This window comes from Arvicanthis niloticus, chromosome 28, assembly GCF_011762505.2.
Source record: "Arvicanthis niloticus isolate mArvNil1 chromosome 28, mArvNil1.pat.X, whole genome shotgun sequence".
Taxonomy (NCBI): Eukaryota; Metazoa; Chordata; class Mammalia; order Rodentia; family Muridae; genus Arvicanthis; species Arvicanthis niloticus.
Window position 1 is genome coordinate 3,567,338 of NC_133436.1, and position 13,527 is coordinate 3,580,864.

At 40.0% G+C, this 13,527-nt stretch overlaps 1 protein-coding gene across 21 annotated transcripts in view; it reads right to left on the reverse strand.

The window, feature by feature from the left end:
* Afdn (afadin, adherens junction formation factor) overlaps positions 1 to 13,527 on the reverse strand; it is a 123,777-nt gene that overhangs the window by 82,511 nt on the left and 27,739 nt on the right. For 12 of the 21 annotated variants that reach the window (XR_013107942.1, XR_013107943.1, XM_076926578.1 and 9 more), the window contains exons 2-3: positions 3,579 to 3,774; positions 974 to 1,089 (exon numbers count right to left, since the gene is read on the reverse strand). Coding sequence is in view for 19 of the 21 variants with exons in the window: in XM_076926578.1 (XP_076782693.1) it covers positions 974 to 1,089; positions 3,579 to 3,774 (312 nt within the window). In the remaining 2 variants the exon portion in view is untranslated. The remainder of the gene's footprint in view (positions 1 to 973; positions 1,090 to 3,578; positions 3,775 to 13,527) is intronic. The other 9 variants (XM_076926580.1, XM_076926579.1, XM_076926585.1 and 6 more) reach the window with 1 other exon arrangement.

The following is a 13,527-nucleotide window of genomic DNA, read 5'->3' on the forward strand; positions in this document are numbered from 1 at the left end:
TACATTGTTTTTAAGTAGCTTAATAAGTAAAGAAGAAAACTAATAGTTATGGTACAGAGGAGGGGAAAGCCTTCCTTTGTTATAAGTGAATACAAGGGAGTAGCTGAAATCGAGAATAAACATGAACAGGAAAGCCATGGCCCCTTTCTACTTTACATACACTTGCCACAATGCAGCCAGCCACCAGAATCCAGGGGCAAGAAAGGCCAAGAGCACAGCTATGTAGCTTTACAGGGTAGCACGCAACATGGACACAAGACAACGGGAAACTCCTTGCTGCTCCGCCGTAGCAACATTTTCACAAGGGAAAAAATTAGAAGATATTTTCAACCTCTGTATTTGCTGCCACTTGTTAGTACCAAAATATTGCATATGCTATTACTCAATTTAGCACAGGACTTACATTTCAGGTCACATCAGTGTAATAGATAAGCTGTCTCCTGCCTCTGGGACCTCCCCATCAAAGTGTGAGGCAAAACAAACTCTCCTTTAAATTGCTTTTATCACAGCACCAGGAAAGGAACATAAACACATTCTATTATGGCATCTAAAGAGTCCAAAGAAGTTTTCTGATTCCTAATCTTGAACATGTGATGTGAAAATGCTTTAAATGTGCCTTAGGAAGTCGCACATAAAACTAGGTCCCTAACACTTCCTTTGTCCCTTTTATTTCCTATAGGAACCACTGTGATTTTACAATTTGGAAGAAAGCTGAAAATGACAAGCTCATCATCAGCTCTGTCTCAACACCATCTACAACTCTTCTTGGGAAAAGTGAGGAAGGACGACTGGGTAGCTCGGTGAAATAAGGAAAAACCAGGTCCAGCAGGCTGCTTTCCACATGTACTAGGAGGAGGTGAGGGACTACAGAAGAGAAGCAGAGACAAGACGCGCCTATGATAGGATGAGCCTTGTCCACTCCACTGACCCAGCCCTGGGCTGCAGTTGGCACAGACATGGGGACTGCTCCCACCTTGGCAGGAATGGCATCATTCTCGTTCTTAAGGACGAATCTACCCTCCCGATCATCTTTGTTCCAATTCAACTGTACAACTAGAGGTTTCTCATCAATGTCCAATCTTCTTTCTTCTTCAAAACATGAAATGGAAAGAAGAACAAGCTGTGGTCATTTCCTGGCATGAGCACAATATTGGCCGTATGACATACATTTAACTCTATATAAATAAAATACTTTAGTGCCTCGACTACCAACTGCTAAGAGACCGAAATGTATTGTTACCATTGCAATCAGTTTTGATTAGTTCAGCACCTTGTTGCTACTGTTCTACCATGCTGGTTCACTAACCAGATGAAATGTATTGTTAAGAATGTTAAACTAGAGCCAGGCAGTGGCGGCACAGGCCTTTAATCCCAGCACTTGGGAGCAGACATAAGAGACACCCAGCAACAACTGGCCACAAATGAGCTCTGATATGTCCAACTGGAGCAGGCTTATCTTTAGTACCAGACCAGACGCTAAAGAACCCTGGCTCCAAGTGGGCTCCTGGTCTCTAGCAGTCTGCTGCAAACCCTGTTAGTACCATGTGGAGGGAAAGAGCATCTGTGTCAGAGAAGTTCACCACGTTCAGGAGGCACAATGCTCATCAGTAGTAGTTGTGATCAAGAATGAAAAGAATACCTTTCTTTTCATTTATATATACTATTTTTTCAAAAACTGACCAAGCCTTTGTTAAGTATTAACCAACATCTGAATCTACATAATAAATGGAAGTCTATGCATTTCTGTGGCCTAGTGATACATATGCCATTAACAGATCACTGGAGCAATACAGCTATGAGATACAGCTGGGTGGTAGGCAGGTTGCCTAGTATGCAAAGAGACCCTGGCTTCTAGCCACAGCGTGAAACAAAGAAAACAAGGAGAAAGAAGATAAAAAGCACATGAAGGAAGTGGAGAGATTTCTGGAAAAATCAAAAACATGTAATTTTCAAAATCATGTAAACAATCTTTCATATTATTCCAAATCACTTATTGGTGGTATTCAAATAACCAAAGGGCACAAACAGCAGCTTCCTTTTCTTTGAAACCTAGTAACAGAAATCTGCAGGAAAAAGAAGAATTCATCTCCAAGAAAATCATCCCAAACTGGGAACACCCTCTACAACTGACTTTAGTCTGGGTATCACTTTAGCGGGGAATATGCTCACAATCATAAAGTAACAAACAAATATGAATCATTTTATATGTTCCAAAGAAAGGTGATTACAACACTTGAAAATCCTATACATCAAAAACATTTCAGTCTTATTTCAAATGTGCAAAAAAAGCTGTGTACATAAAAATGAAGAAAAATCTATTATGTTTTAAAAACTTCGCAGCTGGCATTTAAGAGGTACTGGGGTTGGGCCGTAATCCTTTTTAGCAGTGTTTGTTGTACTTCACACTTTTTAATATGGTACTACACATTTCCAAATGTACCTATAAAATATTTATGTTTCTGCATTTCTAGTCAACTCAACTTGTATTATCAAGTTGCCAGACACTTTTATTAACTGCTGTTAGACAGCGATTTCCTGACAGGAAAATCTCCATCTTAGAGAAAAGCACATTAAGACACAGACTCTGCTAAAGGGATGTCAAATATTCCATCCTACAGGGAAGCTCCTTAAGCTCAGGAAGTAAACAAGTCAACAGTTTCAGGAAGTCCCTAAAGCTGATCAGAATCTCTCTTGGGCAGGCTCTCTACCTGCCCAAGTATACGTACACAGTAAGGACTGCTAGATACTCTCAGACAAACTGAGCTAAGGCTCTGACCAGCAGAGCTACCTGGAAAAAGCAGAGACCAACCACTCTAACCAGAAAGGACAACCTCCAATCTGCTGAGATGTGTGGTGTGCTACAGGCCAGCTTTCAGAAACTGTCACCCATGCTAGAATAGCTTTTTGTGATGCAGCTGACTTCTGAGTCATTTCTGCGCCTCTAAGTAAACCCTCACTCATATCCCTCTAAATGAGCCCAATAAAACTCACTGGTTCAAAAGTAATTGGACTTTGGTAGTGTCTGTACTTTGGTATGCTATTGATTCTCTATCTAGAGTGAATAAAAATGTTTTCATGTCCCCCCCAGTAATAATCTCACACAACAACTGCTAATGTTAGAACAAGCTGAAATTACAAAATCTATAAGGAGATTTTCCTCAAGATGTCCTGTTGTTCCCAAGGAATGTAAGAAAAAAATGTGCTGTGAACACAATGCCAAAGTATGATGCTAAGATCCTGACCTGACCTTCACAGATCTGAGCTATGAGTGTTCATGGCAGTGTTACCTACACCCAAGATGTCTTCCAAAAGCAAGGAGTACACAATACCACTAACATACAAGACATTCGGATCTGTTGGGTGATTCATTTTAATGAAATGTTAATGATACTTATTTTGAAGAAATAATTATATATAAAATATATTCATCATAATTTCTAATAAATATTATATGTAAGAACTTGAACACGTCAAGTCTTACAAAAGTTTGCCATCCTGTCAATCACTGTTGGGTGGAGGAAAGAAAGACGAGCAGTAGCAAGCGGCTGACCCCAGGTCAGGACACAGCCTTCACTGACCTCCACTGACATGCACTTCATAGAGGGAGTACTTGGGAGAAGAGAGCATGCGCATATCAGGGCGGAACTTCTCGGCCAGTGTTTCAATCACATCTTGAGTGGTTGCTGTGCTAGAGACCCGAATACATTTTGTTGCAAAGTTTCCAGCAGCTTTATCTTGAAAATAAAATCTCATGACTCCATGAAACTCCAAATCCTACAAGAAAACAAAATGATGTCACTAGAAAAGTTCCTCTGAAGTGTTCACATTTTACTAAAAATGAAAAGTCTGTCCATCAGTTTTCTTCAAATGTTTACCGTGAACATCTGAGACGTCCCCAATCCTGTCACAAATTAAAATCAATAACATTTTAAACTTATTTTCTATATGAATTATCACATTAAATAAATGAATACATTTTATATATATATCTTAAAATCTTATGGAGAAAGACCATGGTGGAATTCCAGCCCGAGGTGTTCCTTCTGCATGCTTCTCCTAACTCTAAGGCAGGCTAAAGCTCACGCAACTGTGAGCTTCCTTCAGTTTCTTAATACATCCAATACTTTTCAATGAAATTCTGAGCGGTATTTCTAAGTGTAGGTTGCACACATGCCTCTGGTAAGAATAAAGACTTAGCTGTGCTATCAGTATCATGCTCTCTTCTTTCTTCTCACCCTTTGTATCTAGTTATTAAATAAAAAACTAACTAGGGTTAAACCAAAGTCTTTTTTATCTGTGTATTTGTTGAAGGGAGTGGCGAGCGCACACACACACACACACACACACACACACACACACACACACAGTGCCCCAGTTGAGATCAGAGAACAACCTCCACTGTGGTAGGCGGCTCTCTCCTACCATGCTCCAGGTATGGAGCTATGTTGTCAGGCTCAACATCAAATACCCTTCTTTACACACTGACCTGTATAAGTTGTGGGGATTTTCCCTTCTCTCAGAAGTCAAATTCTCACTCAATGACTAATAAGCCTCTCCAGTTCTCCACAACCCACGACTTTTTCTGCAGTTACTAACGAATTTTTTTTAATTACTCATTTAATGAACAAAAAGGAGTCTCTGAATAGAGTTAGCAAGTGGAGTTAACAAGTATATAGACATAAGAATTGAAGCCACAAAGTGAAGCAGTCAAGTGTATTTCTAGCCTAGTGTTTTGCTAGGCTGGTTCAGGCTTAAGCTATCAAGGAAGCTTCCTAGTGTGTCAGTGGGAGACCAATAATCCTGAGGCAAAGAAGACCGCCAGGTGTGGGATGAGGGCTGATGAAGTGCAAGGAGTTAGCACTTGTAAGTGGAGTCATGTTAGCTTGAACCGTATGCTCTGAGTCTTCCATAAATCATAGCAACTGCCTCTTTGGTTTGGAACAATTAACAGAGCATAGCTAAATATTTAAAAGGCATGCTAGCTCTGCTCTGTTTCTAGTGTATTACCCTGGACGCCTGTCAGAACACATGTGGAGTAAGTCCCTGAGCCAGAACCTGAAAAAAAAAGCACTTCTAACATTAACTTGTAATACATGCCAGCCTTTGTACTGAATACTCTTAAACGGTGCTCGTTCAGCTCTTTTTCTGCTACAGACCCCTCCCACCCTATAGCCCACTGGATTTGAAACATAAGTATCTTCCACTTCAGATTCTGGTCCCTTCTCTACAGATTTCTAAGACAACACACACATGAGTGCACTCCAAGTTTATAAGACTTTACTGTGAGCCTGAAAATATATATATATATATATATATATATATATATAATCTCAATATCACTGACCACTCTCAAATGTCCCAAACACTTACTTGTACACTTGTTCTGTGTACCCAAAAGCTAACAGGTGTCACACCATAAAAGCAAGTAAATGTCCATGGTACCTAACCATTCTGCTACAAAGCAGTGTTGTACCATTTTTAATAATAGAAAAGTCAGATGTACCTAAGGCATCGGTTTCTCTGAGAACTGTCAAAAGTGATCCAAACCAGCAGGTATTAAAGAGACAAAACCAAGCAAACAAAGTAAAACAAACTCCACCCAGACACAGTGCTGAAACTAGTAAGTAGGGAGGGAAGGTATGCTCTCTAACATCCCAAGAACCAAGAGTTTATTTAGATGGGGGCAGACACAGAGAACCAGAGACACACCACTGCACTGTCCTCAGAGTACAGTGTTATGTATTGTCCCACACTTCACAGAGAAAGGAAACTCAAGTATAAATCTCACTGACCTTCCAAAAGCCAAAAAGGGAAAAGAAGAAAACCTAGGAGAGTGAGGGGACACTGGTGTCCTCACCTCAAACCCATACCCCAGGGGAGTGAGGGGACACTGGTATCTTCACTCAAAAGCCACACTCCTGGTACTCCAGCTAATGTTTGTAATCAAACAATTCTCAAGGTCTTGTCAAGCTGAAATAGAATAGCCTATAAAACACTTGTACATGACTTCAATTAATACTATGTAAGTGTTAATTGGTAATTTAGTTTCATGTTCCACAAGAATAACCAGGTATAACCAGAACAGTCCTTTAATACTTAAGATTAACATTCTATTCAGTTCTCAGCCAATCCTAACTCTGGCTACTGTCAATAAGTCTACCAGATTTCATCAGACCTAAAAGTGATATATATAAAAAAAAAAAAAAAATCAATTCTTCAGCCTAAAAATTGGATTTAAAGTAACCTAATGGACAAATTGTAATGATTATTATAACTAACATACAATAACTGCTTACTAAATGTTGGGTATTAAGAGTTTTACATTTAATTACCAATCTAGGAGCTGAGTTCTAGCAGCAGCAGCATTAAGTGGTTAAATGCACTGACTACAGAAACACAGCTTCTGCCCCCACTTCCAAAAGTCACATGCAATCTAAATAGAATTGCGATAGTAACTACTTTTCTTTGGCCTTACATTAGATATAAGAAAAGTCTCAAAAGAAACAAATGAATGGGGAAGAAGACACCTGGAGTCCAGAAGCTATACACTCCAGTTTCCCTATTTAGTTTTAAAACACAAAACAAATAACCCTGGTGCTGGAGAGAGGGCTCAGTAGTTAAGAGGCTATTCTTTCAGAGGATGTGGTTCAATTTCCAGCACCCACATGACAGCTCACAACTATCTGTAACCCTAATGAGAGACTCCACACCCTCACACAGACATACATGCAGGCAAAATACCAATGCACATAAAAAATAATAAATAAATAAATAAATAAATAAATAATAATAAATAAATAAACCTAGTGTGTATAAGACCCTACTTTAATCCCCAATACTGTAAAAACAGTGGCCAGGCATATTAGTACATTTCTATAATCTCCACATTCAAAAGGCTGAGGCAGGAGAGTATTGCTGTGAGTTGAGTCGGCTATGTAGTAAGTTCTAAGCCAGCCTGTACTAAATAGTAAGACTCTACAGCCACCACCACTCAGTAAACTTGGGGGAGGGAGGTGCATATGTGTGCATGCATTGCATGTCTGTGGGAGGACAAACAGAGGTCAAGAGTCATTTCCTACACAGCTCTCTACCCAGTTAGGCTATAGTTAGTTGTAAGTTGCTAACTTCTGGCCTTCTATCATTTTATATATTAAGAAAATATTTTCTAGTATTCATTATTTAGTACTTCTGAAAGGTGCCAACTTTGGCTCACTTCAAGTACACTGCCTGTGATGGCTAGTCTCAACTGGCAGCTTGGGGAGATCTAGAATCACTTAGCAGGCAGCCTTTGGGCTTATCTTCTGAGGTCCCTATCATTTTGTTAGCTGAGGTGCAAGAAACAAAAAGGGGAGGGGAAGAGTGCACACACAAGAAACCACAGTAAATCCCACCACGACCTAGAAGGGACAAAGGTCAAGACTCAAAACCCTAAAGGAACGATAAGATACGGACATAAGACTCCTATGGACCAGGCGTGGTGCTGGCTCAGACCCCAGCTCACAGGAGACTGGGGCTAAGGACGGGCTACACTGAGTTCAACCAAGCCAGAGCTACCGAGTTAAGTCTCTGACCTGACCAGGTAACTCTCATATTGTAACACAACAGCAAAATACTTCCGACTTGCATCACTGAAGTATATTTATGATTCAAAGAAAGACCAAATACCCAATTTAAACAAACAAAAAATAGGCAAAACAAAAACAAAAAACCCAAACCCAACTAAAAATGTCAAGAATTATCAAATTGGTAGATAAGCTCAGCGAACCGGCGGTGGCGCAGCCCATAAGGCATCTGCCTGCAGAGGGCGCGGGTCCGTCCGCTCTCGCGCTCGCTCTCTCGCGCGCGCTCGCTCTCTCTCTCTCTCTCTCTCTCTCTCTCTCGCTCTCTCTCTCTCTCTCTCTCTCTCTCTCTCTCTCTCTCTCTCTCTCTCTCTCTGTCTCTCTGCGTGTTCGAATCCCGCTCGATCCGCCCGACTCCTCGCGTCTCGTGGGAAAAAAAAAAAGTTTAAAGGGGTAGATAATCCCTTAAACAGACAAAAGGATGAACTACTCTATTCATGGCAAAACAATCTCAAGATAATTCCACGAACAGTAAAGGCCTTTCCTCAACAACTTCGGCTGGTAAACATCCCAAGAGTTCTAACAACATACTCTATTAGTGGGGCTGACAAAGAGAGCATAGACAAGGAGCACACTGGCAGTATTTCCCAAAAGAATTCACATAAAGTGGCACAGCAATCCTACTTTTATAGACTTACCACCAAGGAGAAGATACAATGCAAAAAACTGCTACCTGCCTGAGAACCAAAAGAACAGATTCCGGTACATGAGGAATGACATTTTTGGAGGTGTGGCCTTGTTGAAAAAGTGTCATTAGAGGTGGGCTTTGGGGGTTCCTATGATCAAGCCTGGCCCAGTGTCACTCTCTCTTCCTGCTGCCTAGGGATGCAGTTGCAGAACTCCTCAGCTCCTTCTCCAGCACCAAGTCTGCTGCGTGCCACCATGCTTCCCTCCATGACAATAATAGACTAAACCTCAGAACCTGTAAGCCAGCCCCAGTTAAATGTTTTCCTTCGAAAGAGTCGCTGAGTGGGAGCCAGGCCAGAAGACAGCAGCAGTAGTCCTCTGACTGCCTCAGAGATGGACTGTAACCTAGAAGAAAAGGTAGCTTTTCATCGCTGTTTTCCCACAACAGAAAACACACCAGAAGAGCAAGCATCACAAAAATCTATTACAAACAAAGCAGGAAGCACAGACAGCATCCACTGGACTGGACTGGACTCATCAGTGGGGAGGAGCATGTTTTCTAATTATACCTCATCACATGGCTTCATTTTGGGAACTGTGAAATAATTTTTAAAAGGAAAAAAAAATTAAATTTTAACAAAATGCAATCACTTAAAAGATTCAACCCAAAATGAATCATATAATAAACAGATCACATTGTCACAAAGAAAATCGTCTCCAAGTGATCTTAGAAAACAAAGTTTAGGCTCACACTCCTGGCTGAGGCGGATAGTAAATTCCCAGGCAGCCTGATCTCCTAGGGAAACCTTGTCTCAGAAAGCAGCCTTGAGCTGGAGCAATAGCTCAGTGGTTAAGAGCACTGGCTGCTCTTCCAGACAGAGGTCCTGGGTTCAGTTCACAACACAGTGGCTCACAACCATCTATAATGGAATGTGGTGCCCTCTTCTATCATGCAGGCATACATGCAAATAGAGCACACACACATATATGTGGGGAAAAAAAAAATATATATATATATATAATTTTCCAACCAAGAAAGGAAAAATGATGGAATCAGAAAAGCATGATTTTGTGAGCCCAAAGTGATCTGGACAAAGAGCCTATAGACAGCGCCATTAGATGAAGGCTAGTAAAGAATCTGACACAATGCGACCTAGTGTGATAGATGTGAAATGCTCAGCTCTGCTTAAGAAATGTGCCACATGGCTAAGCCTGAATCCACAGCGCCTTTAAAGCTGGAGACACCAATGAAAACACCTTCGCTCTGCAAAACAGCAAAGAAAACTCAGAAGTGGGACAGTCTATAGCAAAACTATTCTGGTGTTCTCAGAAAGTCTATAGTATTTAAAAGCACCCTATGACTAAGAGGCAATTAAGGCTAAATTTTAAAATTCTAATCTGGGAGATGAATTTCACCTGTTTGAAAATTTCAGCATTTAGAAAGTAAAATAGTTATTTCGAGTGGTAGTGCATGCTTTTAATCCCAGCACTAAGGAAGCAGAGGCAGGTGGATTTCTTTGAGTTTAAGGTCATCAGCCTGGTCTATAGTGAGTTCCAGAACAGCCAAGACTATGTAGAGAGTATAGAGACACCCTGTCTCCAAAAAAAAAAAAAAAAAAAAAAAAAAAAAAAGGAAGGAAGGAAGGACCCAAGCAAGGAAGGAAGGAAGGAAGGAGAGGAAGGGAAGGGAAAGGAAAGGAAGGGAAGGGAGAGACACAGAAAGAATGTGAGAGAGAATGTGAAGGTCAGGAAGAACCTAGCTGAGCTGATGAGTGACTAAGCAGGTGCAGGCCTGACTACTAAGTTGACCCCAGGCTCCTCCCACGGGAGAACTGACTCCCATGATGTAGAGTCACACATGTGCCCCCACAAACACATACAGATGGAAATAAATGAATAAATGCTAATTAAAGTAGTTACTTTAGCCAGATACAGTGTTATATGAAAGCCACTTGCACTCAGGTGACAGACTAGAGTATCGGGAGTTCAGGGACAACCAGAGCTACTGCAGTGCAATTCTATGTACATACTCATGTTCCTCGGCTGTAGAGCAGAAGGAGACTGCTGCACACTATATCATGAGGCCTGGTGCTTACTAAGGATTAAGCCATCTGTCACAAACTGAGGCACTTATTATCATTTTCTGTCCATAAATTCTTTTTTTAAATATGTATTTATTTTATTTATATGAGTACACGTAGCTGTCTTCAGACACACCAGAAGAGGGCATCAGATCCCACTACAGATGGTTGTGAGCCACCATGTGGTTACTGGGAATTGAACTCAGGATCTTGAGAAGAACAATCAGTGCTCTTAACCACTGAGCCATCTCTCCAGTCCCTGTTTATAAAATTCTTAAGTGAACAAGTAGCTAGAAAAAATATATTTGTATATATAAATCCTATTTGTAACAAAATAAAAATACAATATACATTTAAAGTCTATGTCTAAAAAATTGAAATTAAGGTTCACCAAAAAAAATCTCTACAGGTTCAAATCATCCCAGCTACTTAACCTATATTAACATATATAAAAATGTCTTCCGGTTCAAATAACCATGTGCCTGAACTCAGCTTTTGCTTCCTAATATCCTAAAGAAAGCCCAAGTAGAGAAAACATTAACTTAGTTTCATAACCTTCGTTGTGCATATAATATGTAAACAGAACGTTTCTAAATTTCAGTAAGGGTAACACCCCACCCCATATAAATTATATGCACTAAGGTTAGTAAGCTATCATTCACCCTTTTGTGTACAAATTTTCCCATCGATGCAAAGTAACTTTTTAAGCTATGGCAAGTTAATCAAAGAATTCTCTATAATCAAAATGTTCCCACTTACATCTTTACCACTAAAACTGAAATCACAGCACTTAATTTATTTCAATTTTCAAAATTCCTCAAGCTATCTATCTGAATTTAACAGTATCTTCAAAACTCTACCCTTTCCACTATTATTAATCAGCAAACATTTTTAAAATATTTGCTTAATTTCTTTTTATTGATAATAAGATTTTCATGTAACGTTCTAATCAGTTTTAAATTTGAACAGTTTTTTTTTTTTTTTTCCGGTATTCTTATACTGTCTTTCACAACTGACCCAAGACAGGTATGTGTGGTTGAGAAATCGGGAAAAGGTAGAAAAAGCAAACAAGAAACAGTAATTTTTGAGTCGTCTCTAGGTCATAAAAGTTACTGCTTTCTAGTGGGAAATGTTACCAACAACAGAACACCTCCCTGCTTTGCTTGAGTGTCCAAGAATTCTCATTCTCCTTGCCATATTAACAGCGGTCCTGAACCAAAGCTGGTACCTGGTACCACCAAGCACCTCCTCCTGCCTATCTTCTTGTTTCACTGTTTGCATCACCAAATGACCACAGAAGACTGGAGTGTCACTTGGTACCAGGCATGGAGAAAACAAGAAGGTAAGCTGCATAAATCAGCTGAGCCAGTTTAGGAAGAAGGTCTGGTTGTTCCAGAGTTTTTAACTGTGATTATTTACAAAAATAACAGAGCAAAGTGAAACGAAAACTCACTTTTAAAATGAGTTTTCTTGACATGATTTACAAAATCAGAACTACTTTGAACAGAATCAGTCACTGAACTGGATTCTCAGTCAGTGACAGGGAAATGCTGCACCAGAGCCACAGGTTCAGCCAGACTTCCATAGTTAAACTGACAAACCAAGCTAGTTCACATTTGCACAAACCAATAAAAGGAAAAGTAGGTTCTGGAACATAGTCTTTAGCAGTGGCATGTATCACTGAGATGAACTTAAGACAGGGATACAGACATACACCAAGTGTCATCATTAAGCAAAAATACTACAATCAGTGATTCTGCATACATAAAGCTACACTAATCATAATACCTAATTTAAGGATACGTTTTTAAAACTATCACATTTCCATGTATCTGTGCACACACATATGCACTCTTGAGCACATGTGTATGCAGGAAGAGTGTATGCCAGTACCCATGTGGAGATCAGAGGACAATTTGAAGAATTCTGTTCTCTCCTTCTATGTCAATTTTAGGACTGCACTCAAAAAAGGTCAGGCTTGCAGCAAGCATCTTTTCCCAACTCATCTTTATGTCAGCTCTTTAAGGATACTTTTGGAAAAGATAATACAATTTCTAGATGTAACTACACACAACATAAAGGAACAAGCTTTCATCACTTTAAATTACGGAACACAAAGTCAACCTAAAACATACAACCCCAAACCTAAAGTATCTTACTGAAGCTGCCCCTCCCTGACAAATGACATGAACTGCAGTTAAACACATAGTTGTGAATTTCGATCCTAGGAAAAGCAAGATGTTTTGCTACAAAAAAGCAAGTAAAGGAGGACAAGAGAAAGGAAAACAGAAAACAGTGATACTATATACTAATGCAGACCATAGGCCACTAGGTGCCTACCTTGTGCCAAATAATATATTAAAGGGTTTTATGTAACTACTTCAATTTTTAAAACCTTACAAGGCGGATGCTATCCCTACTGCTGCCTTTTCCACAGAGAGATTTATCTATACTATCTATACTTCAGATTTCAAATGAGTGACTTAATGACAGCATCAGTTTACTAAGTATGTAGCAAACAAAAGCACCCAGCAGATAAAGCCAGAGGAGACACAAAAACATCCTCAAATCAGGTGCTTACAACAACTACAACAGCCTGAGAGAGCAAGCAAATATAACATCTTCTGATCAGACGCGATATCCAGCAGAAACTGACTGGGGAAGCCCCTCTGAGGCAGCCAGCTGGTATCCCATGCAGAACAGAACCTGCTTCATTATTATATTATGAGATAAAAGGTAACCCTGGTTGGAAATGGCTTAACTTCTAACTGGTCTCAGGGTGTGATGTTCTATCTGTTTGCTTTTTTCCTGTTTACAGAGGCAGGAGGCAGTCTGCCTCAGAAAAGGGTCTTCAGAGACCACATGATATAAACATTCAAGAATCTGAAGCAAGGGACCCATCTCTTGTAGAGTCAGCATTCAAACAAAATCGCCTGACAATTTACTAATACAACTTATATTACAATGTCTCATAAGGAAAACAAAACAAACAAACTAGGCTTATAAAGACACAGTAACTTGACCATGGTATCAGCTTGGACCAGAATTCAGTTGAGCAATTTTGAAACAAGCCATACTTTACAAGCATCCTGCTATACTGCCTCTCATCCCGTTGTACAAAAATATGGTTGTAAACTGTGATGGTTTGTATATGATCAGCCCAAAAAGCGGCATTGTTAGAGAGTGTGGCCCTGTTGGAG